The sequence below is a fragment of the Parasteatoda tepidariorum genome, chromosome 5, assembly GCF_043381705.1.
Source record: "Parasteatoda tepidariorum isolate YZ-2023 chromosome 5, CAS_Ptep_4.0, whole genome shotgun sequence".
Classification (NCBI taxonomy): domain Eukaryota; kingdom Metazoa; phylum Arthropoda; class Arachnida; order Araneae; family Theridiidae; genus Parasteatoda; species Parasteatoda tepidariorum.
Window position 1 is genome coordinate 54,795,815 of NC_092208.1, and position 26,702 is coordinate 54,822,516.

Below are 26,702 nucleotides of genomic sequence, written 5' to 3' on the forward strand. Positions count from 1 at the left end.
CGCTGCGGGAAGTCCCTCATAATAGACGCGAAAAAATACACTGACCAAAAACAAGCGACGGGTAATTCCCCGTTCCGTTCGAAAGACGCGCACATGCATGGGTTGATTGATCTCAGGGTTGCCAACCTTATAATATATATATTTTTTAATATTAGATATTTTTTTAATTCAAAATATCACCTATTGTTTTCAGTGGGGACTGGGGCCCTTTGTATCCACGGGGCCCTGGGCTGCAGCCCAAAAAGCCCTTAAGTAGATCCGCCCCTGCGGATCAATAAACAAAATTGAAGAAAAAAAATAATGAGCGAAATGCTGTAAACAAAAAAATGAAAAGAAAAAAATTAAGCGCAATGCTGTAAGCAAAAAAAAAAAAAAAATTAAGAAAAGAAAAAAAAAAAACTATGAGCGAAATGCTATAAACAAAAAATGAAGAAAAAATATAAAGAGCAAAAATTATATAAATAAATAAACTTCATAAATCAACTTGTGGTATTCGTTCATCGAATTCTATCACAGATAAAAATCTGGAAAGGGAGTAATGTGGTGTAACTACCACTATAAATATTAAATACCAATTCACTAGTATATAATGCATGTTTACTTGATTGAGTCGAGAGGTACTTTTGATAGATGAAGGTTGACTATATTGCAATTTGGAAACAATCATATCACATTTGTCAAACCTTTGCAACATAAACTACATTATTTGTAAATCAAGAAAAAGTTTTTTTAAAAAAAGAAAAATTACGAATTCAAAAAATATTGATAATCTATTGATTTATCAGAATATTAAATCATTCAAGAACAATAGTTATTTAAACAAAAGAGATGCCTTTTTTCCTTCAAAATTTTTATGCCTGAAAAAATAATTTATTTTTACAAACGTTAATAATGATGCTCATTTTTAAATATTTCTGAAAGGCAATAAATAAATTCAATTTTAAATATATTAAATACATTTTTTGGTGTTTTGCACATTTCTTTCCTTTTTTTCAGGCAGTAAAAAGAGGCATAGTTTTTCTTTTGTCTTTTTCGTTATCTTAACTCAACAGTATTCAAATTTTCAACTTATCCGTTTTCTTTACCTACAAACAATGAACCAATTTGTTTTTATTCATATGCAAATGATGCCATTTCCAGTTCATTACTGTATTCGCCAAGACAATGTTTTATTTATTTCTTCAAAATTCTTACGTGTTTAGTGAACGTGATTTTTTGTTTACAGAAATCTTTCATGAATTCTGCTACTACGCAATAAATGAGAAGACATATGGATGAATTTTGTGACAGAATTTCACACGATGTAAAATATAATTTTATTAATTTGTTTAAAAGAAATAATTAAAAAGTAGGAGAAACTTAATCAACACATGAGGATATATATACGTCAATATCTGTTAACGATAATTATCAAAAAAAAAAAAAAAAAAAAAAANAAAAAAAAAAAAAAAAAAAAAAAAAAAAAAAAAAAAATACAATAATGCCAGGATCTTTACAAGTTCCTGCAAACTTGAAACCCTTGCTTTAACAAGCGCATTAATTGAATCAACTCCATATTTTGATAAACAACTGCTGATTGAGAATATTAATATATTTGTTCTTAATTACTTTTTCATATACTCTCCCTTCGATTTATTCCAACCAACAGTTACACTCGTTAGGCATAGATTCTAGATGAGTTTTAAAGTTTTTGACAATTTTTTAATATCTCTATCCCATACTTGAATCAATGAACTACTGGGGTAAATTTTGGTTCCCTATTTCATTTCTACGATTCTTTGCTTACAGATACCCATAAATATTCAAAGAGATTAAAATCTGGAAAATTTCCTGCTCACTCTAAAACAGCTATATTGTTTAAGTCAAAGTATTCTTCATTGTTTTCGATGTTATGACAAATAGCAAAATCATCAAGAAAAAATAATTTTAGAATGGAAACCTATTTCTCAACTCTGGCCTCATTTTATCTGTAATTTTCTTGTGCTGGTTGCTGTTTATCATTTCGTCAGCAGAAATGAATGGTTTTACGTCATTCTGTGAAAAACACCTTAAAAAAATTTTTCTTTTTCTAAATTTGGAAAATCAAAAAAATTTATCCTTGATTCAGTTAATTCTCTAGCTGCTATAGGAATTATTAGTTATGTATAAAAGAATTATTTTCTGCTTTAAAGAAACACTTTACATAAGAAAACAAATTAAAAACAAGAAATGCAGGAAAAATACAAAATCTGTTTTGAAATCCCAAAAAAATAATTTTCGATTTATTTTCTGCTTTAAAGAACACACTTGTACAAAATACAAATTTAAAAAAAGACAAGAAATGCAAGGGAATTACAAAATCTATTTTGGTATCCCGAAAAAATAGTGTTCCTGGAAAAATAACGTTTGATTTATTTTCTGCTTTAAAGAAAACACTTTATATGGAAAGGAAATAAAGAAAAAACAAGAAATGCAGGAAAAATACAAAATCTGTTTTGGAATCCCGAAAAAATAGTGTTCCTGGATTCAAACTACTAACTTATTGAATGTATAACTATGTGTTATAAATTTTATGATAATAAAAGAAATACAATGGCAAGCTTTAAGCCGTTTCTTAAAACTACAAACGAAACTAAATAATATGTAATTTATATTTTTGTCTTATTATCTTTCGTATTGATAGCGTGGTGCAAAAATTTATCAAGTAAATATAACTATGTTAATACTTAATAATACTATTACCTAAAATTTTCGAAAAATTTTTTTTTCATTTTTTATTTTAATATTTTTTGTTGAGTATTCAATAACGAAATTTGGTCTCAGCCCCAAAAAAGTAAGCTTCATATAGTAATTGAAAAATAGCAATGTATTTTTCTCGATTGTTTTTTTAAAAATAAATAAATAAGTTAGCTTTTCTATTGCAGATGAGAAAATGCACTGGGAATTCATCAATAAGCTTTAATTAACGCAAGAATATAATGCATACCATAGAACAATATTGATACAATTTTGTTGTGAGAAAGAATCAAGAAATTTATTCCATTTAAAATTTTACTCAGGTGTTCATTTCATTCTCCAGTATTTTCTTTAAATGGTTGTCAATTCACGAATTAAAATCTAGTGTAGTTTGGCATATTTAATTTATTACTTGATTCTATTTATTCAAGACAATTGCAGATTTTAGTAAATTATATCCTAAGTCTCAACAGACGATAGATTAGTTGGTTGAATATGTATATATTTGGAGGTCTCAGTCTGAAGGTTACTCTCTGTCTGAAATTTTCATCACCTCAACTTTTTTACCTGCGAACTAATTACTTTGCTTTTTACTTATTTCTCGAAAATTTAAGACGTCACAAGTATATTCTTCCTTCCGTTTTACGTCAATAAGAAATTAGCAATCGCTCCTGTGCAACACCCACCAGATAGATAAACTTTCACTTCACCTGACTATAAATAATTCCTGGCAGGGGGATATTATCCGAGTTATATTATTTATTTATAGGCAGTTAGAGTTTACATCATAATTATCTTCATAGGATTTCATAATGCTGTGAAGCAACAATCGTTTTATTTTAAAGTATTTATTTATTTTCTTTCGTAGGTTCATAAAAACGGAAATGAAAATACGTAATTTTCAATTATTCTGTATTTTAAAGTGTGTTAAGCATTGCGCATTATGTATTAAAAATTTACTTCACGGAATAGTTCTTTTTCTTCATCAATAAAAAAATCAGTATCAGAACTGATTCCTTTTTAGTATTAATACTTAATATTAACTCGAGTGAATTTCGAAAAATCCTGGTTAAGAAGATATTATTAAAAAGCATTGTTACACTTCTGTAAGTGGTATCGAATCACTAAGTCAATTATGTCAGTCAGGCGTTATAAACTAAAACTTATTATATGGTTAAAAACAGTTTTATTAAGTTGAGAAAAAACATGAAATATTTTTTTATTATATATCGTTTTATATTAAACAGCATATGATGTTTAAGTTCGACATCTGGACAGAGGGATAGGAGCCCCAATAACTAGACATTGGTCAAATTTTCATTTAGACCAGTCATGTCAAAGATCCGGCCCCCGGTTTGGGGGGGGGGAGAGAGAGAGAGAGAGAGAGAGAGAGAGAGAGAGAGAGAGAGAGAGAGAGAGAGAGAGAGAGAGAGAGAGAGAGAGAGAGAGAGAGAGAGAGAGAGAGAGAGAGAGAGAGAGAGAGAGAGAGAGAGAGAGAGNAGAGAGAGAGAGAGAGAGAGAGAGAGAGAGAGAGAGAGTGTTCCAGTGCGTGAAGATCCGATCATTAGATCAAAAGTTTTTAAGGGCGTTTATATTTCTTTTTCTTTTTTCCGCACTGTTCATTCGTCAAGCACTATAGCATAAATGCATGTCATTCCAGTAAAAGAGAACTTATTTTTCTCTCTAATTTTCATTCTACTTTATGAGGAAATAAAAGAGCATTACTTAACAAACACTTAACAAAATCGCAAATATTTAGTAGTTTCTGAGTATCTTCTAATTTAAAAATTTGCTGCTAAGGCAGATTAAAAGAAAGAAAATCGTTAAAAAAATTGTTTAGGATAACAAACTGGCTTATGTAAACAAATATCTTAATAATTCTTCATGTTTTAAATATGCCAATTTATTATTAAAGACCATTAAGACATTTGTATAAATTAAGCTTCTCCTGCAAAGTTCGTCTCTCAAAAGTAGTGAGGTAATGACTACATTTCGAAGGTAGTTTGTAATCACTAGATTTATTAAAAAGAAGTAGTTGTAGTTTTAGTTAACTATCTGTAATAAAGTAGTTGTAGTTAATTGTAAACAAATTGAGTTTTTTCGACCACTGCTTTTTTATGTAGTTAACTTTAAAATAATACTTTTTGACTCAAAATATACTATGAAATATTATTTTTCTGCTTAAAGTACTATGAAACTTAACTAGATGAGCTGAAAATAATAATAACTTATTTTGCAACAAAAGTGACGAAATTGATAATTTTATTTTATTTTATGTTGTTTATAATTAATATTAACTTTACATTATTCCAAGTAAAACAATTTCAAAGTTTTAAACTGTTTTGCCCCAAATTGTTTCAAAAGCGAAAAATGGCTGCTTCATATTACTCCAAACACCTAATCACATCACTGTAATTAATTATAAACATTATGTGTCTTTCATTTTATTAAAGGTATTTGCAAGCAAAAAAAAGCTTTTTTAATTAATACCGGTCTCTATTATTTTAGACAGTCATTTTTTGCTGCTTGTAATATTTTATTCCTTTTTTTATTTCATCAGACTTAGATTATAACATAGTTTGATTTTGTTGCCTTGAATACGTATTGTCGTTTAAGTTTAGTGCAGTATGTCGAATCAGGATCTTGGATCTTAACTGAACTGTCAATAAAAGCCGTAATTTGCAAATCTTCATTACAGATTTTCGCAGTCTTGACTTTGACTCCTAAACTAGCAAAAATATTTAAGGAAAAAAAAATTTTTTTTTTGTTTTGTCATTACAATATATTTTAATGATTCCTATAATTATATTCAATACGTTTATTTTTAAGCAATGCACTCATAACCTAACAAGGTAGTTTGAAAACACGACTAAGATTGTGTCACGTTTATTATGTCACGTTTGTTGCATGATGAATATCGTCTGTTGGGTATATATGTTTCAACGAGGGTGGATGTATCAAAATAACATTCCTCGATCTCTTGAACCCGTCGTATTTTCCAGATTAAATGGATGATAAATGAGGCCATATCGAAGAAAAGTTCGAGGAAATGTGGAGAAAATCACCTTTTTTTTTGTCCTCAAAACTGCTTCCGATTTCTCTTCTCCAAGGCTGGTTTTAAGCAGCGATTGATGAAATGAGTGATTGCAAGTACCCGTACTCTTTTTTTCAAAGCATTCTAAAATAGTTAAAACTCTGTGTAGTTTCGATGAAATGATCCCTTCACAGAAACTTTTCTTTAGCTTTTATTAATATTTCAAATCCACATACTTTATGGGATACCTGCCAGTGACGTAGTTTTGGGTATCTCAATCCTGATTGGTTGTTGAAACGTGGCATTTGCTTACGTTAGCAACTGTTTTTTCCATTCTATTTCGATTAAGCCAATTCCGTCAAGTATCAATTCTCTTTAAGTGACGCATTCTAAATTCATTCACAAAGATTCTTTCTCAAAGATTTCAATTCTTTCACTATATATTAACACAGAAACTTAAAACTAACACAGGCACGAAACCACGCAGAAAATAAACAAACTAATTATGCATCGACGTTACCAGGTACACAAAATAAAAATATATCACAGTTACAATAAATTACATAAACAAATAATAAATCTAAGTTATGTAAAAGAAATAGACGAGAAATAATTATCCTTCAACTTATTCAATACGCTATACTGCTCTGTATTTAATTAACTTATCGTTAATTAATATTTTAACTTATGTGGAGAAACTTAGCTCTACTTTAATACGCCATTTTGCAGATAAATATTAGTTGGCGCTGACGTCATAGGTCACATGTGTGGGTATGGGAGGTCTTGCTCTTCTTCCTGAAGTGCAAGTACCCAATTTTCAAATTACTGGCTAGAATCATTTTTGAACAAAAACTCAATTTGGAACAAATATTTTCCTAGAGTCATAAAATTGGTTAATTAAAGGAGGAGACTTAACATTATGTGACACAGTACTAAAAATTGAAAAACTGAATTCAAATAGCAACGGTCGCATTATTAATTAAATTTTAATTTAATTTATTACACGCTTTAGATCGCATATTTAAAAATTTTAATTTATAAACAATTTTTTTTTTTTTTAAATAGTCTAATTTGAATTTTTCGTCTTTCTCAGATTTTTCGTTTTTTCGTCGCCGCCTTTCTTTACCCAACCAAATTATTCGGGTAAAGAAAGGCTACGAAGTGAATTCAGACATATGTATTTTAAAACTGAAATAAAAATGTTTAAGCATTAAAAAAGAAAGAAGAAAGAAAAACGATGCAAGAGTCAGTGTTAGTTCAAGTCACATTAAAAAAAAAATACATAATTTCAAAGCAATTATTGTTGCAAAAATTATACAATTATGGAAGCCTACTGTCTGTTCTCTGATCTAAATTATGATATTGAAGGGCGCTCATGTGACGTTAACAACAAAATCAATGTTTCCGATTGCGAAAAAGACCTATGTCAACCAAGGAAAATAATTCAAAAAAATTAATGAAATTTCAAACATTGATCCCCAAACCTTCCAACAAATTAATTAACCTTCAAAAGAAGGGAATGGATCAGCTTTTTAATCAGTGCAATTCATGAATTAATGATTTGATTTAAAAATATATTGCCATCAGCACCATCCCAAAACCACACAAGTAGTAAAATGTAATTGGAAGATAAATGTATTTTAATTTTTACTCTCCTGTGCATTATTGTATTATTTTTCTTTTAAAAAAAATTATAGTTTATTTTCAACTTATTATGTATGATTTTCTCCTTCGTGTCTTCGGCATAGTGTAGTTGACTAATCGAGGAATAAAAAGAAAAAAATACAAAAAGGGCAAAATTAGCGGATTTGTGGTTTTGGCGTAGTACCAAACGATATTATTTAAATAAGAGCTCAAATATATTCAGTCCGATATAGTGGAATAAAAGATTACAAGATTGCTAAAACGAGCAACGTGCAGTAATAATGGCTTAAAATTGAATAATAAGAATATGCTTTGAGCTTATTTTATCGATTTTAGCCAGTATCAGTGCCGGATTACCCATTAGGCCAGACTAGGCCATGGCCTGGGGCCCCCAATGATTAGGGGCCCCCTTAAAATTGATTTTTTTGAAAATAAATTTAAAAAAATTAAGAAAAACAATGATTTTTTTTTAAAAAAATCTATTTCAAATATATATTTAAATTTTTTCAAAATGTTATGATTATTTTTTAGTTCTAATTTAACAAAATAAAGTAAAATTTAATTAATTATTATTTATTTTTATTTTAAATATGCTTTCTTACATGAAAAGATATATAAATATTTTTATAATTGAATAAATTAAAAATGTACGAGAAAAACAACCTAATCAAAGGGCCCCAAAAATTTGAATGGCCTAGGGCAGTGTTCCCCAACCCCCGGTCCACGGACCGGTATCGGTCCGTGGATCAAATGATACCGGACCGCCCATTTCATTGAAACTGAATTTAAATTCCTAGGTTTATACCCCAAATTAAAAATAGTTGTGTTTCTTTAAAATTTTATTTATTTAAAAAAAAGGGCCTCCGAAGGTAGTGACGCAAATTTTTTAATGTTTTAAAAAGTAAAAAAAAAAAAAAAAAAAAAAAAAAAAAAAAAAAAAAAANTCTTAATTTTTTAAAAAAAAAAAAAAAAAAAAAAAAAAAAAAGATAGCCACCGCAACTATTTTTTTTCAATTAGTTTTAATTTTAAAAAAATCAATCATTATAACTGTAAATATCATAAATAAAACACGAAAGCTAGGCACGAAATATACATTGGAACTAATGAAGAACTTCGTCTTCTCTCTCGATCGTGACTATTTGACTTAATGTTCTAGTAAGTTAAAATGTTAAATCACTTTATATTTATTTTTTGGTGTGACTGTATTTTATTTTGAAGGCATGTTTCAATACAACTGAATTAAAATTAATAAATCAAATATCCCAAAATATAAATAATCAACTCCCCCCCCCAAGCGGGCCGTGGCAAAAATCTCAAACATTGACAGGTCCGCGGAAATAAAAAGGTTGGGAAACACTGGCCTAGGGCACTGCACTGGTAAACTTTACCTCTTAATCCGGGCCTGCCCAGTATTAAAATATACCTATCAATATTTTTCATAGTAAAATACTTAACTCAAAGTAAACAAAATAAAAGTATACAATAAAACATGTTAGCATGAAATAAAATATTAGTTAAGTTACCATATGGCAAAAATGAGTCCGTAAATGAAAATTATTTGAACCTTGCTTTTGAAAATTGTGAAAAGTCCTTTCAAAATTCAACAACGAAAAAATAAAATTACTTACCGTTATTCATTTTAAGTGCATGCTTATACTATTGTAGATACTTTTATTTTTCACTAATTTTATCAATATATCTTAAAAACATATGCCTGACAGTTTTTGATTTATTGTCTTTAGAAAACCTAACATTAATAATAAAAAATAGAATATATATACGTAATTTACTACGCACAATTTCTATGATCGATGAAAGGAATATTTTAAATAACTGTTATTTTGCTATGCTATATTCCAGTAAACAGTGGACATCACTATAGAAAAACAAGAACTGACGAAAGTTATGTTAAAAAAAATAATAAAACTATGAAATGTATCTCAAACCAACTGTGTCCTTGCCTCTGGGCTACTTTACAAGCGATTTAAATGTGTTTTCGATAAAAATATGATTGGCAAAAAAATAAAGTACATTGGCGCCATCAGTTAACCTAAGTCGCATCAAATTTATTTTAATAATATAAGGCAAACTTACTTAAATGAATCTTAATACATAATACATTTTTTGATTGAGTATTTTCTCCTATTTTTAAGCCTGATTAAGCCCCATTTTATTATTATTTAGTGAATGTTAAGTTGTTCAAATATAATTATAATTCATTCAAATTATAGCATTTAATTTTGATGTGATTGTTTGAGTGAATGAGTCAAGGTTCAATGAGTCAAGGTTTCAAATTTGTGTCAAAAAGAAAAGCTTAAAATGGATTTACCTATAAGTTCATCTAACAAGGTTATGATCTGTGACTGCGACAAACTAATTCTTTTCAATTCAAGATTATATTTTGCTCTTTGAACATAATTATATCTTTCTCTATTTTTGCGTCAAACAAATTATTAAATGTTCCGTTAATGTAAAATTATGTTTCAAAAAGGTCTTTTGTTACTCTATATTTTTCTCCAACCTTTCCTCCAAACATATTATGAGGCTAAGAAAAAAATAACTGGTAAACTTTTTATTTTGGACATAATAAAAAGTTTAATACGAAATAAGTACTTAAGGAAATAAACTTAGTTTGAAAAACACTTTTGAAGTAAACAAAAGAAAACAGGATATAACTGAAAGTGCACTTTTCAATATTAAACAATTTACCCAAATTTTTAACACTTACGTTACTCTCACCCCCCAAAGAGAACTGAGTATTTTTTTCCCCAAATATGTTATAAAATTACAAACTTTTATTTTGTAATCAAATTTTTAAGTTATTGCCTAACCAACATTATAAATATAGATAATATATTTGCAATTATATTTGACTTATCACGATTTGCTTTTACATTGTATTTTGAAACAGTTAATTATAAAAACTTTATTTTGAGGGCATTGTATATTTTAAGATACTTGGCTGAATTGCAAATGTGTACAATTTGCAATGATCAAACTAATTCGTAGTAAAATAAATTAAATTAATTAATAATAAATTAAAATTATTCTTGATTAAATAAATTAAATTATTAAAAATAAATTAAAATTATTCTCGATTAAATAAATTAAATTGATCATATTTTAAATCTCTACAGTTATTAAACTGGGAAGATTTAAAATAAAACAAAAAAATACTGTTTTGAAAAGCGAATTAAATTATTTTACTATAATATAGTGCATTGTGAAAAATTAATCTAGTAGAAAATCAGATATAAATCTAATAGGTTGATACTTATTAAAAATGATTTTCTATTAGTTTATCCATAAATATTTAAGTTTAAATTAATAAGTACGGATACTGCAAACTGAAGAAGAAAAAACAACTGAACAAAACTTTTTTTATCTAACATCTTAGAAGACAATAATTATAAAAGCAAGAATGCAGTAAAAAATATGACGTCAAGTAATGGATTTAAATGACAGGTTAAATCAGCTATACTTAGCTCGCTTTATCTTAAAATGTTATTTTTAACTGAAAAATGAGTGCCAAGTATAAACATATGTATTATTCTTATCTATGTATTATTAATATGAATGATTGTATTCTTATATATTTAAAAATATAGCTTTCACTTAGATAAGAATATGGTAATGAAAAATATGTCTAGCTTATTTCAGCTAAAATTTTGTACCTTGACCTAAAGTATGAAATTTATTAGTTGTTTTCTTTTTTCATCTGGCATATTTTTACAAAAATTTATAGGAATTATGATAATTTGTTCTTAATAACAATTCAAATGAACAACTTCAATATAAGTTTTGTTCATTTTTCACTTGCTTTAAACAACGTAAATGGTAAGAAATTATGTAAGCACCTTTAATCTATATATGTAATATTATAAAAAAATAATAATAAATAAATAAAAATAATTTGCGCTATTTAAATAGAACATACACTGTCTAGTCAAAAGTATTCAGACACCCACCTAAAGTAGTGGATTTTCCATCGCGGTGTGAGGGCGTTTTTCATGGTTTAGCCTGGCTCCCTAGATATCATGAACTCTGAGATGTATATAGGCATTTTAGGCAGTGCTACTCTCCCAACTTTTGGACAATATTTAGGTAATATCCCATTTCTGTTCCAGCAAAATAACTTTTCCATTAACACACCTAGATTTTCACAGCTAGGATTTATGGAAATGAATGTTCAAAAACTGAATTAACTATTTCAGTGAGGATAGCATCCATTATGTGGCTACTGTTTATTGGCAATTGATAAATTGACAAAGAAAAACTAAGTAAATTATTGCCGGAGATCTTTTCTTAGCTTTACCTTTAAACCTGTCGGCAGAAAAGTTATGAGAAGTAATTATTAAAGACAGAGTATTTTAACAACGATGCAACGGTTTCTTAGTTTTAAGCAAATGAGGTAAATAAAAAATAGATTTATTTTTTCTTGCATGTTAAGGATGATACCTAAAAGGATCCTCAGGTTGATCCTGAAATTATCCAACTATCCTCACTGCCACTCAGCTGAAAAACTGTGATGAACTTCAAGAAGTCAATTCCTGTGGTCACTTTTCAAAAACTTGCGAAAAGTCTTTCACCAGTCGTGTGTAGGACCAACACTCGGTATGCAGATATTTTTGTGACTGATAGGGTAGAATAACTGAATTCCGTAACTTTTAACCAGAAAGCAAAATTTAATTCAGAATAGTACAGAGAATTTGAAAATTCACAGACTTCGCATTATATACTTTGGTAGTACATATAATAATAGAACCTAGGTTTTTAGCATTTAAGAAAAAGTATTTCAATCCAATAAAAAAAACTGCAAACAATGTTTGAACGGAATTGGAGTTTTAAGGGACCAACAGTTTAAAATCAACCATTTATTAAGGACAACTTTTTTATACTCTAATTAACGTTTCATTGTTTCCAATGATAATAAATTTGATTTAAGTTTACAACTCTACTATGTAAAAAAAAATTCCATAAGACATTCATAGGTAATTAACAATGTTTTAATTATATACTGATATATTTAACGTTTTGAAACAGAAAACAAACTATACTTGTTTCTTAAAATATTACTTAATGATTTGGGAAAAAAAAGCAGCAAGGAATAGAACATTTATTCTTAAAGTATGCACCTCTATTAAAATATAAGAAACCATTTTATACATTTTTTAATTAAAAATTTGCCTTATTGAAATGCAAGAAATTGAAATTTTAATTTCTTAAAATTTGTTTTCAATTTTAAAACATACAAAATTATATTAGTGCTCATTTTAAAATATGCTAACTTTGTCAAAATATTAAAAAAAAAAATTTATACTTTTATCTTAGATGCTTACTACTAAATATATAAATTAAAAATTGTATATTATAAACTTTAAAATAAATTACCTTTACCATATTTTTCTTCCAAATAGACAAATGATTTATTAAACAATAACACTTTCAAAGAAAAATTTTAATGAGAAAAAAAGCCCTTCGATAATTTCGCAAATAATGAGTACAAATTTTTTCATTTTCATATTTTTAGAGATGATATCTTTATTTTAGAGGAAGTTTCATCATATTTTTAAATCTTTTCGTTTTTTGAACTTCGATTGCAGATTGACGCAATTTTGTGCCTCGACGTTCGTGTGATTGCCCAAAGCAATGCGAGTCAAAATATAAACATTGCTATCATCATATCAGGAAAGGTTGGTTAACCTTCTCTCTAGATTTTTAATTCTTACCCTGCAGATTGAAAACAAGATCACTGGCGTCTTTTGTGCGAGGTGGTTGTGAAAATATAAAAGTTTCTCTCATTTTTATTCTCATTTGTTAGTGAATTGAGAAATAATCAAAATGAGCTGTGATTTCGATCATTGCGGGAGGTAGCAGTTTGGGATTCATCATTATTTTATTTCCATTTATTATTTAAATTATTTACTTTTCATTCATCCTTTTTTTTTATCGAAAATAATAATGAGTGTAATCGTCTTGGACAGTGGTAAGTAAATACGAATCTCTTTTTAATTAAATGTTCTTTTGTTAATTGATAAAAGTTGCACTGTCTAGAAATAATTAATTAAACACTGTGAAAAAAATTAATACTCGATTATCACGAAACTTTCTTTATTTTTTGAGGAAACCGTTTCCTGGTATATGCTCCGAGCAAAAATTTCGTCAAAGTGACGAAATAGCAATTGTCTCTTCTTCGAGGAAGCAAATTTCGTCAAAATATTACGAAGTATTTCGTCATTCTATTTTTTTGCCTCCAAAATAAAACTTGCAGGGCCTTACTTTTTTAATAATCATTTTAACGTGGGCACCATATAAACAGTACGACACAACAAGTACAGACAGATAAATGACACCCATGCCTGAAGAGGGATTCGATCTCCGGATCTTCTTGGCATAAGGTCATCTTCTTGACTACCATACAAACCGGTCAAGCGTAACTCATCTGTTTATTTTCGATTGTCTAGTCTTTATTCTAGTTTCGTCATTCTAGTTAACAATCTCCCACAATACACAACGAAGAGTTTTCAAATTGAGAAAACTTTTTCGTCATGCATTTAAGAGTTCAAATCACATGTTTTCGGGAGGAAATGATTCTCAAAATTAACGAAATACTGCTTAAGGTTTGCTGAATCATCAAAAGCGAGAGTTATATTTCAGAAAGGGAACTAACATGAGGAAATTTAGGCAAATAAATTCGAACATTTAATTTTATACCCAAGCAGCGAAATTATATACCTGTAATGCAACCAGGGAATTCTCAAATCTTACTCGTGAAGCATGAATATTTTTTAAAACATTTGTCGATAAAATTGCTATTAATAATATTTTCCATATTTTCATTTTAAAATATCAATTACGTATTTGTAACTTAAGGTGAGATACTTGATCCATCCACTACATAACGAAATCCTATATATGCTTCTGATTAGTACATAATCGCATTGTTATAGTTTCTGTAGTATCAAATGCTGTGAATACGCCTGGTGGGGATGTTCTCTTTTCGATACTAATGTAATAGAAATCATTTATAAACATTATATTGTGGTTTCCTCCGGGGTGGCTACACACTTAACACTTTGAGTTTGACACCACTTTTGGAATATTTTTATCATTATCTTTTATAAATTTAGTGTTTTTTTTATTTTATTTTATTTATTTTTTTGTTATGTGAGTGTCTTTTGACAAATTTTGACTTAGAAATACGAAATTTTTTTCCAAATTGGCAGTTCATTTGGATTTCTGATAATTTTTAAAAGTATGTATAAAGAAATGGAAAGAAACTTGTAATACAAGATTTGCGCCCGGTTTCACTACCAATAACAGCGAGTGATGGACAGCGAGAAGCGAGGCGAGAGTTCAAATGTATTCATAAATTAAAACTAAGAAACATATTAAAATTAGTTCCCCCCCCCAAAAAAAAAAAAAATTATTTTTCATTTAGTGATAATTTTGTCAGGTTTTGTTAGGAATTAGAGGAATAGATAGTTAGCAACTAAGTAAAATTTGAAGGGAAAAAAGTCTGTGTTGATGAGGCGTTGAAATTCGAGATAATCATTGGTAGTCATCTGATTTGTAATGAAATTACACTAAAGCTGAAAGATATTTGCAAATTAATTTAAAGTCACTTAATAATACAATTATGCATTTCTAACCTAGGTTAACTGTGAATCATGTTATTGAAACAGCGACAATCGTGCTCGGTTTCACGATCAGAGACGCAACTCCAAACTATTGTCTTATGAATCTTCTTGTTTTCAATCCCCTTTTAGTCAATCACCTTTTTCTTTGTTGTTGCTTGAAACTTTCCTCTCTTCCTAAAAGCCTTCTTCTTTCATTTGTGTTTGAAGGTTCTTCATCGTAAAACCGAAACTATTATATAACTATTTTGAGTTTTTATTTATGTTTTTCACGCTGTTTAACTTTATTCCCATATAGCACATAGCACAAAGTTAAACCTCTCTTATTTTTGATTAATTTTCCATGGCCATCTAAATCTGAAAGATTCAAAATAGCGTATCGGTCAAATGCATTCTGTTTAAAATAACACACTGCATTCATATTTAATTTCACATTGCTTTAGAAAATAAATAAACTTGCATTAATGTAATGTATAATAGAGTATTTTCACTACTTGTCCACTTGGATACATTTCCTGTAAAAAAATTTTTAATAAGACTTTTCCTTTCCGCCTCTGAATAAATTCGCTAAATGTACACTACAATTAAAGAATTTGTATCTTTAAAGAAACTCTGTGGTATTATTAACTCTTAAAAAATACTAGATATCTACAATTTGCAAAACCTTTTAGCATGATTTATTTGTAAAAATAATAATTTATGATTCTTCATTTTTACATTTTTTCTAAAATAATAAAAAATAATATGTTTCATTATTGATGTTTCAAGACTAAAAAAAAGCATAGATAACGTTTTAATTTAATGGTCTTAAAAGTGTGCTTGTCTTTCGAAAGCATATTTAACTAAGAGTATAAAGAGATTCACCCTTGCACTGAACTGTTGCATAGATGAATTCTGAATGAAATTATGTTAACGCTCCATTTTCTTTAAAAATTTGTGATACTTACCATAGAATATGAATATTTAAATTTAAAAATAAGCATTTGTGATTATAAAAGATTACTTGAATTATGACTTAATAAATACCAGTTATGTGCACCTATTGCTTCATATAAAAACAATTATATTTAAATTTTCATAAGAGTTCTAATAATTTTTGCAAAAATTATTTTTTAATTACAATTTTTTTATAGTTTAATTTGTACGTTTATACTATTTGCATTTTAGCTCTCCATATTTGTCCGAAATCTAATATTATACGACATTTTCATGTTCTAGACAGCGGCTCCCAATTTTTTCCGGTCATGGAATACTAAATGATCAACTTTCATTTGGTGGAATCCCGAATTGATGTATAAAGTTCATTAGCAACTGTAAACCTAAACGAAGGAATTCTACTATGCATTTTGAAACTATTAATGTTAATTTTTTCGTACTTTTATCAATAATAGTCATAATTAGATTTCATGTTAGACAGTTGAATTCACAAGTCTGGAGCGTCATGTAGTCTAGCTCTGAATTTGTTCTTTGAGTATGCGTAGCAAAAATGAAAAAAAAAAAGCTAATTATGGTTTTTGTGAATTATGAACGTGGAATGAATTGTTTAAATAGTTGAATTTTGTTATTCTCTGTGAATTGAAAAGTTAGATATGAAATAGTGAAATTTTGCATAAATGCTAAGCTTTTTCATAATTTATTCAATACAAATCATTGTATCACAGGTTTACATTGTTATCAGAAAAAAATATTTTTTAAAATAACACTTTTTTATCACTGAAATTTTGCGTAAATAATTTCATAAAACTGACCAAAATATTAAGTAAATAATGGATTTTGATTGTATATAAATATTATAACCTGTTTCAAAAACCATTACTGCTTTTTTTAAAGGAAAAAAAACTTTTAACTTTTGAAGCCCCTGTGAACCTCCCACGGAACCCTAGGGATCCGAGGAACACATTTTGGAAACCATTGAAAACACAATCGCATTTATACTGAGCATTTTGATACATTTTAATGTAAAGCAAGAGCAAAAAAACTTTTAGCTTAATTTCTAACAGATTTATTGCGGAATTAACACTAAATCGCAAACAAATTTGCACGGATCATCATCTATCAATCAACGGATGGAGCGGTTGAAAACTGATTCACATTTTTACAGTTATCAACGACCTGTTACTCTTCAGATAGACGTTATTTATTTTATTTTTTATGCACTTACACATCTTTTGAAGCCTCTTTCCGGATGCCTATTTTTAGTTCTTTTCGTTGTTTGCATTAGGATATTAAAAAAAAGTTCCTCGAGATAAGAGTTCCGATTTTAAGAGTTCGGAAGGACTGAGAAGAGATAGATTTGTTTAACTATAAACAAATTCAGATTACTTGTGTTGTTATGAATATTTCAAGACTGGCTTAGTATCAGCTTGTATTATTTATGCTATAATTATTAGCAAGATAAGCTTGAAAGTATTTACAGTATTAATGACATCACTCCTCATCCATACTAAAAAATTGTTACAACACACTTGCTTCGAAAAGAAAATATTAAAAATCTATTATTCCTATAGCTTTTTGTTGATTCTGATGAGCCCAAGGCATAAGGAGCCGACTTAACTTTCAGGCCTACGTGTAAGATTAAGCAGATTTGATTTGCTCAAAATTTTTATTATTATTATTAACACGTTATCATGTAAAAATAAACTTCTAAATAAATAAATTTATTTTTTGTAGTACTAAAATTGCTTCTTCAAAATAAGGTAATTTGCTTTAACAATATTTAAGTGAGAAAATTTAAGCGAATGTTAAGAATTGTATTTAAGTGAAAGTAGAAAAATAAAAACGCTATCTAATGAAACGCTCAAGTCTAATGAATCATTATCGAAGTTTAGAAAAGAAAAAGAAGTATTCAAAACAATAAAAATCAGCTTGGATAGAATTTGATATATTCTACGTTCACTCTAATTTAAAAATGATTTATCAGATTTTGGAGGCTTTCTAATTTTTTCCACGCTTAAACATTATTTTGAAACACATATTTCTTCATCTTTTAGAAGAATTCCAAATTTATCTAAGAGCTGTAAATATGTTACCTTCCATATAAGTTCTAAAGCAATTAAATGTAATTCTATCTCATGCAAGTCATTTTTGCTTTAGAAATATATTTATGTCCCTAATGAATAAATACAATAATAAAATTTCAGCGCTGAAATATTCGCCGTCTGCTCTTACGAATATTCGTTTTGATTATTTCATTTTTCAGAACAGGCATACGCTAAATCAAAATAAATCGCTCTTTTCTTCTTCTTCTTCTGCACTACAGCCCGGGACAGGCCAAGGGCGTCTCAGTGAGTTTTCGCCATCTTGCCCTGTTAATCACCATTGTCCTCTATCTTCGATCACCGATCGAGGTCTTTTTCAACTCTGTGTAGGCACCTAATGGGTGGTCGGCCTCTCTTACGGGATTTATTTGGTTTCGAAAAAGTCGCTTTCTTCGTTAGTTTATTGTCATCCTATCTGTAGAGGTGTCATAACCATCTAATGCTATCAGCTTTAATGGCATGGATGATATCTGACTGCTTAAAGAATTTCTTGTAAATCATAAATTGTTTTATCCATGCATATTTGGGTAACTCTTTATCAAAACGAAGGGTAATTTCTTCTAGTTTCAATCTGAACAAGCCAACCAAGAGAGCCAACTAGAAAGTTACTTGATTTTTTTAGACAGAAGAACAGAAGATATATTGAACATTTTTACACAATAATATTATTTAAATTTTAATCATTGCGGCCATTTAGTTAGTTCTAAAAAAGCTATCTCTTTGCGTCTCCATATCAAACCTTCTAGCTTCAGCAACATTGCCCTGAATGTTTTGATACTATGACACTTGATGCTTTGTGGCTGCGCATTGATTTAATATATTAAGTGAAAAAATGATATTTCGTATTAAAAATATTGATTGGAGAGCTCAGCAGAATAGTTTTGATTTCGACTAAAGCAAATTCGATGATTGAAATAAAATAAAATAAATCATGTAACATTCGTATGAAAGAAAAAAATATCCAGAGTAAGTAATTAATTTTACCTGCATTAAAAACCATCGCGTGAATAAAAACATCGCACCATTTATCAATATTACGTTTTGATTATTAATGTTTCGTGTTGGTCAAATTTCATTTATTGAACCAAGAGACGAATATTCGCCAAAAATGGATGGAAACTGCCTAAAAGATTTAATTTTTTTAAAAGTGATATTATAATAATTTCTGAGTAATATTTTGGGGTCGGAAAATTGAGAAATCACATGAGTTACTAAAAAGCAGAATTTTTTCTACTTGATTAGATTTGACTGACGGAAAAGATAATTAATTCCAATTTCTATAAAAAAATACAGTACTGGGTATTGAAGGACATCTGACCATCGGACAAACGAATACAAACAGTATAGTGTAGAAGCATGACGTGATAATAGACCGAATAACAAAGATATTTTATTATGAAAGTGAAATTAGAAATAAATAAATAAAAAGCTTACTGAATAGAAAATTTAGAGTGTTGAATGTTATTCAGTAAAAACCTCGAATACTACCCGAGAGGGGTGAGGATATTGCCTCCCTGCTAGCTTCTCCCCTGTTCTACAATTCAAACAAAGTTATATTTCAGGAAACAAAATTATAGCACTAATTGTATTGCAATAATAGCATGATTCTCTTTCAAATTTTTATATCAATTCAAGTAATTAATGTTTTTTTCTTCATTTATAAACAATTTAGCTCATTGTCCCACCAAATGACATAGTTTCAATCTATTCTTGAATTTTATTATTTGCAAAAATGTAATGAAAGTAATTTTCTTTGGTAGAAGAACTATTAGAAATTTGTAAAGAAAAATTGATCATAGAGAAAAAAAAATTTGAAAAAAAGAAACGGAATCAACTACGGTACGATTGCCACCCACGCACCGTTTTTGAGAGTTTATTTCGTAGTTTGTTTAACTGAAATTGGAATTAGTTTTGATTTTAGCGAATCATTGTCTTTTTCATTTCTAATGTAATAAAAAATATGTAAACGTATTGCGCCGAGACTTCACAAGTAATATTTACTGAAGCAGTTAAAATCCATTTGCCGAACCGCCAACCGCAAACTTGCAAGCTTTGTTTATTTTTTCATTTAGAGTTCCTTTTTCTCCTCAGAATTTCGCCGTGACGCACGTGGTTAAAGACGCGTGCTAATAATTTATAATTCTGTTACTTACGGAATAATTATGATCTGTAAAAACCTTTTACATCTATGTCTTTTAAACGTTTCACGATGTTTCACTGTTACATGACGTAAATTGTTTCCATATATTTTTTAAAATAACTTCGAATTATCATCATTCATTGGTTAGTACTTTTAAATTTATTAAATATTTTTTCTTCGTTTTTAATTATCTTTAAATTAATCTTCGATTTAACTATTATAGTTATTGTATTTCTGTGATGTTATTTAAACTGTATTGCGTTATATTATTATCTCTTCATTGATTTATATCAAATTTGACTTGGCGCGGCACGTTTTTCAATGTGTGAAATTTGTTACGCGATTCATGTTTACTTCCAGTATTAAACATTTCTCAACACTCACATTCAATGTAAGTTTTCTTTAAATAGAGTCTAATTGTGTTCAAACTTTTTACTAGTTATTTCCGTAATATGTATTATGCTAGTCAGATTATTCAATTATATATACATAAAAAAATATAATTTATATATATATATTTTTAAAAATATATAAAAACATATGTTACGCTCAAATTTATTATGACCGGAATATTGGTATTAATTGATTGTGCTGTTTGAATAATAAGTCTAATGTCTGGTTATTTAAATTATGTTTTCTTTTACTATCTGTGGCATATTTAAAAGTAAACAAGTTTATCAAGGATTTTTTTTCAAGTAATTGATAACATTATTCTTTATCGATAAAATAATTTCTTTTAAGAAGGTTAACAATACTGTAAACATCTAGAGATTTATACAACCATGTCTTGTTTACAATTATAATCTTATCTAACATTTTATAAGACATTTATTATTTTTCTCAATGAACTTCATTCAGTTGTGTGTAAAAAAAATGTTTTTATTAGATTTAATAAATGAAAAAGGAAGAAAAATTTTGGTTGAATAAATTTTTCAAAAAATTGGTTGATTTTTTTATTAAAACATATATCTTGATTTTGTCTGTGATATGTTTTTTTCTTTTTAAATCCTATTTGTTTACTTTGTATTATAGTTAAAATATACTTAGGTGTGTTTTGAATTTAACAAGCTTTTTTCTTGAGAAATACATTAAAAAAGTTGTTGAAAAATAAATGTTTTTAGAGTGATATTTTAAGTTTGTTATTCAAATTTTTAATTATGTTAATAATACATGTAGCTCTTTTTTAATAGTTTATTATTTGGGTAGTAATGTATCTGCAATAACTAAAGGATAATACTTGTCTATATATTATTCACTGCTCTATTTCCATGTCTTTCATTAGATATTTTTTTTTGAAAAAACAGTAAATTTAAATAAATATTATCTATGGATTGTGTTAAAACTTTTTAAAAAAATCTTAACAATTTTAATGAAATAAACTATTTTGTTGCAAAAATGCATAGCAAAACTGAAACAGTATACAACCCCTTTTCATTGTTTGCTAGTATGTGTGGAGTGGTCATTGATAATTTATTTCATAGTTTTCCTAGCTAAATTTTAGTGGTTCCAAACTATGAACAACCGCTACTTTAGAGTCCTGTGTTATTACTATGTCAATTATTATACCTTTCAGTAATCTCTTCACTCTGCACTGTTTACCCTTTTGAAATAGATTTTCAATTTTTAAAAAAGTTCAATTTTCAATTGATTTATTTTCTAGTAACTGTCTATGTTAAAAATATTATTATTTTTTTTTTATATATAAAATAGAGAATTTATACACATTTTGCTACATTAAATATTTCAATAACATTATTACTGCATATTGGAAACTGATGAGAACTACTAATGTACTAATACAAAACTGTGTTCAATTAACGGATTTACTTTAACTAAAATTTAAAAATTTTTTTATTTTTTTTTTTAAGAAGATTAAAATGGTTTTTTTTTATGATTTTTTATTGGTTTGTGTAATCTTTAAAATATACATTTGAACTCTCTTATTACGAGTTCAAGTTGAAAAAGATTAGGGTTTAATATATAAATGTTTAATTTAATGTGTTAAAACCTTGTTATTAAAAGTAATCTATATTATATAAAGCGCTAATACATATGTATCAATAAAACCGATGATATTTCTTTTCTCGCATTGGCAACAGTTTTCATTTTTAATTGCAAGAGCACATAGTGAGCATAATATGGCTAATCTATATTATATAAAACGCTAATATGTTTTAATTGATAGGCTTCGGCGTGCAAGAGCACGTAGTGAGCATATCATATGTCTAATCGCACTCACTGAATTATCAAAAAAATTCTCACAAAATTATCTTCATCGAAGCCGATGCTTTACATCCGGCGTTCAGTCCTATTTCATATTGTTTTACAACACATGGTTTTAGCCCTCTGGTGGGAAAGACTTTAAAACAAAACTTACAAAAGTTACTTTTCTCAACAACTGAAATTTAGAATAGTGTGAGTAAGAAAAATATGTGAGCTGTTTGCAATTTCAAATTAATATTGAAGTGCACAGGTTTAGAATTTTCTATAGTTAAAGTTTTCGGAACTTCAGTGTTCAAAAAAGTATACAAAAGCTATCCAATGCGCGAGCATCGGATTGCGAAGCAATCCGAAATGAACTGCGAAAGCAGTTCCTGGGATTGGCGAGCGCCAGCGAGCAGTGGGCAAAGCCTCCTAGTCTTTCTTTAATTTAATGAAAATCACTTTTGTAGCTGGTAGAAAATATGGAAGAATATGGCACACAATTTTCATTCCCTCTCAGACCTTTATCCCTCTATCATTAGTTCATTATGATCTAACCTAATTAGTTCGTGATCAAAGGTTGTATGTAGGAAAGTATGCAAAGAAAGAAATATAGTGAAAAGATTTCTCAAATATCTTGGTGTGAATCATGCAAACAAACCTCTTATCTCGTAAAGCGAACTAATTCTTATGATGTAAAATTAAAAACAAACTTGAACAAAAAACATAATTATATCAGTAGGAATAGTTTTTATTGATGCTAAATTTTATTCATTGATCCAGTTTTCAGGACGCCAAATCAAAGAGCATTTCTGAACCCAGAAAATCACAATAAAAATTAACGTAGTTTGTGAAAAATCATGTACTTTTGATAAGATTTGTAAGTTAATAAACTTAACCCCTAAGAACGACCTACCCCCATTAGCGACCATTTTACTTAGGAACAAAGAGTATTCGCTCCCAAGAGGTTTCATTGTAATTACCTTGGTACTCAGCATAAATGAGTTAGGCTATGTGTCATAGATAAAATTTTAATTTGTAAAAATGTGGGCAAATTTAAATTAATATTAATCTGTTAATTTTATTTTTCAGAAACCAGCATGGAGCCATTTTCTAGTGATGTGCTCTGGGTTCTCATATTAGGCTTCATAGTTGGATTTTTCCTAGCATTTGGTGTTGGTGCAAATGATGTTGCAAATTCATTTGGTACATCTGTTGGCTCTAAAGCTCTTTCATTGCGTCAGGCTTGCATTCTAGCTACCATATTTGAAGTATTAGGATCTGTACTTATGGGTATGTTTTTTTATTTTATTTATTTATTCCTTTTTGCTCTGATATATGTGTCAATGTCTTGTCTAGACAAATCTTAAATAATATTAATAGCAAATAGCATGAAATTTTTGTTTGCTTATTATTTTAAACAGGGCTCACACGGGTCAGAGAAAACCTGGAATTTTCGGGGAATTTTATTTTGACTCCAAAGATAAATTGTTGTAATTTTTTTTTAAATAACCTAGAAAATACCTATATTATATTTAGAAAGTAACCAGTCCTAGAGTTGTCAGTTACTGTAAACAGTTGTTAAGATTCAAAATAATTCTATAATGTAATGATAATTCTAACATGTATTGCAATTATTTGTTGTAGAATGCATGGATTTTAAGTCAAACTGACACATTTTTATCCTCGTGCAATGAAAGTGTGTGGTATCGATTAAATATCATCTGGATTTTCTTTGAAATTTACCTGATATACCTGGAAAAGTCAGAGAATTGTTTTTCTGAAATTGAGTGGAAACCCTGTTTAAAGAATGTTTAATTAAGTTGGTTGCACGAAATTTGAATGTTATAACAATAGCTGATTTTAAAAAAGTGGAGGCTTTCAAAACCATGTAGAAATGCATAGCAGTAACTGTGAAAGTAACCATTTCAAAATAATTTAGATTTGTGATAAAATCTACCCAAGTAAAGCCTGTCAAAAAATTATCTAAATGTGCGAGTGGAAACTGATGAGACATTATTTATAATATTGTGCTAAAAATATTGAAATTTTAAAGCACGTGGAAATTAATAGGAATTACTGCAGGGAAAAAAACAATCAAAAGTCATTAAGATTTTCACAGAATAAATGTTTATTTAAACACTTTAAAATTTGTAAGACATTAAAATGTATTAAAGATAATCCCAGTTTTAAAATCAACTTGGCTAACAACAGCAGCTAGAAAAATAATCGAAAAGTCACTTGGATTTATGATGAAGTAATGAAGGTTTAAAGTGATTACTTAAATTTATAATTCCCAAAGAAAGAAAAATTAAATATTAGCATATTTTATAATTTATCACTGATTGATCTTGTGTTGGGGATAACATCATATGCTTATTGAATGTAAGTTTGTACAAAAATTTTGATCTCAAGCAAGCATTTTGATTTAATTCGAGAAGAAAACTAGTGTTACAGTGACTTTGATTTTGGCTTAGGTAAATTCCCTATGTTAAAGGCTGGCTGGGTATCTCATTGGATTGTACTTACTCTGATTTATGTGGGGAATTGATTTGGAATTCAGTTTAACGTAATGCTCCTGGAAATTTCAGAGCTTGAGATTGTTTCATGTTTGGAAAGAAAGAGCAATGTAGCGAGGGATAGATGATAGTATCTAAATAAAAATAAATTTATTATCATTATATTTGGAATACTTAAACTAGTAAAAATTGAAATTTCTTCGTTTAAACCAATTATTAAAAATTGGCTTTTAATTTTTAGACTAAAATGAAAACGTTAATATATAATATATTATTTATATAGAAAATATTAATTATGTTAATGAATATTTCATATTTAAATTAATTTGATAATATTTAGCTTTGTTTCAAAGAATTTTGGCTCATGAATGTTTTTTTATTTATTTATTTCAGGATGTATTATTAACCTTGTTATCATTTTTCTCTTTTACTCAGGCTATCGGGTATCCGATACTGTAAGGAAAGGAATTTTTGATACAGAAATGTATTCAGAATTCGAGAAAGAACTCATGCTAGGTTTCCTAGCAGCTTTGATTGGTACTTATATTTTTCATTATTATTTTGCATTATGCTGCTATACATATGCAAAATAACAATTAAATGATTAACTTTTAATTTGTACATTTCAGGTAGTGCAATATGGAATATAGTAGCTACTTTTTTTCGCTGGCCGATATCAGGGACCCACAGTATTATTGGAGCTGTTGTTGGTTTTTCTTTAGTAGCTCGTGGTTTTATGGGAATTAAATGGACAATGCTTGGCCAAATAGGTAAGTATTGGTTTAAAGTCAAAATTAAATTTGAAATGCTTCTAAAAAGTAATAAATTTCAATTCTACCTAAGAGTGCCAGTCTTGTTACATTCTAATTCACTTTATGAACGAAAAGAAAAATTAATGTTTAAAAAACATGCTGTTCAAAACCAGGCATATACAGGTTGTCAAATCTCTTAACTTTAATCTTGAAAGTTTCATTAATGAGAGAGGATTCAGTTAAAAACCATAATTTTAGTTTAAAGTCCCAAATTAAAATAAATTATTACTTCTGAGTATAAATGTTTTTCTTGATGATTATATTATAAATTCTACTTATGACATGATAAATTTTGATTCAGAAATAAACGTTTTGTGAGGTTGCTTTTCTTTTGGAACTTGTTTGCTTCAATTTCTTTTCACACTGTCTAGCTGTGTCCATATTGATTGTTAAAAAAGTTGTAAACATTTTGTAATTATTAAATTTTCTGGATCTAAATAAGGATATTAATTGTCTTCATTTCGGTTTTTATAGTTGTTTAAATCATAGTTAATTTTTATTCCTTCTTGTAAAACTTGTATCTGTAAAATTTAGAGTAAATTAGGTCTTATTACTATTCAGGAAATTGCAAAATAAATTGAAGGTCCTATACTTACCTATTAACTATTTTTGTGAAATGAAATAAAATCTTGTTTGAAGATCAGTTTCAAAAATTTGAATTTGTCTCTTTGTACAGTATGATTTTTATCTACTTGACAATTTTATAATTTTTAAATCGGGAACTGGAAGAGATTCTTAAATGTATATCCTTTAAATAAATAAATAAATGTTTAGGGAAACACTTGATTAAAATATTAAGATCTGATTATAAATAATAAACCCAATTGCAATTTTAAGTAATATTGAATCATTAAATTGACATCTAATATATTTCAATTGAGAATTCAATAATTAATGACATTTTAAAACAACGAAGAGACATTAAAACAAACTGAAAATGTTTATGAATTTATATTTTTA

The 26,702-nt window shown here is 28.0% G+C and overlaps 1 protein-coding gene across 6 annotated transcripts in view; it reads left to right on the plus strand.

The window, feature by feature from the left end:
• Positions 1-26,702, plus strand: part of LOC107456885 (sodium-dependent phosphate transporter 1-A) — a 92,805-nt gene that overhangs the window by 47,497 nt on the left and 18,606 nt on the right. For 3 of the 6 annotated variants that reach the window (XM_016074884.3, XM_071181463.1, XM_071181464.1), the window contains 3 exons: positions 23,504-23,704; positions 25,366-25,467; positions 25,560-25,700. In XM_016074884.3, coding sequence (XP_015930370.1) covers positions 23,512-23,704; positions 25,366-25,467; positions 25,560-25,700 — 436 coding nt within the window. In that variant the 5' untranslated portion in view covers positions 23,504-23,511. Of the gene's footprint in view, positions 1-13,047; positions 13,381-20,123; positions 20,601-23,503; positions 23,705-25,365; positions 25,468-25,559; positions 25,701-26,702 lie in introns of those variants that run through there. The other 3 variants (XM_016074862.3, XM_016074869.4, XM_016074876.3) reach the window with 3 other exon arrangements.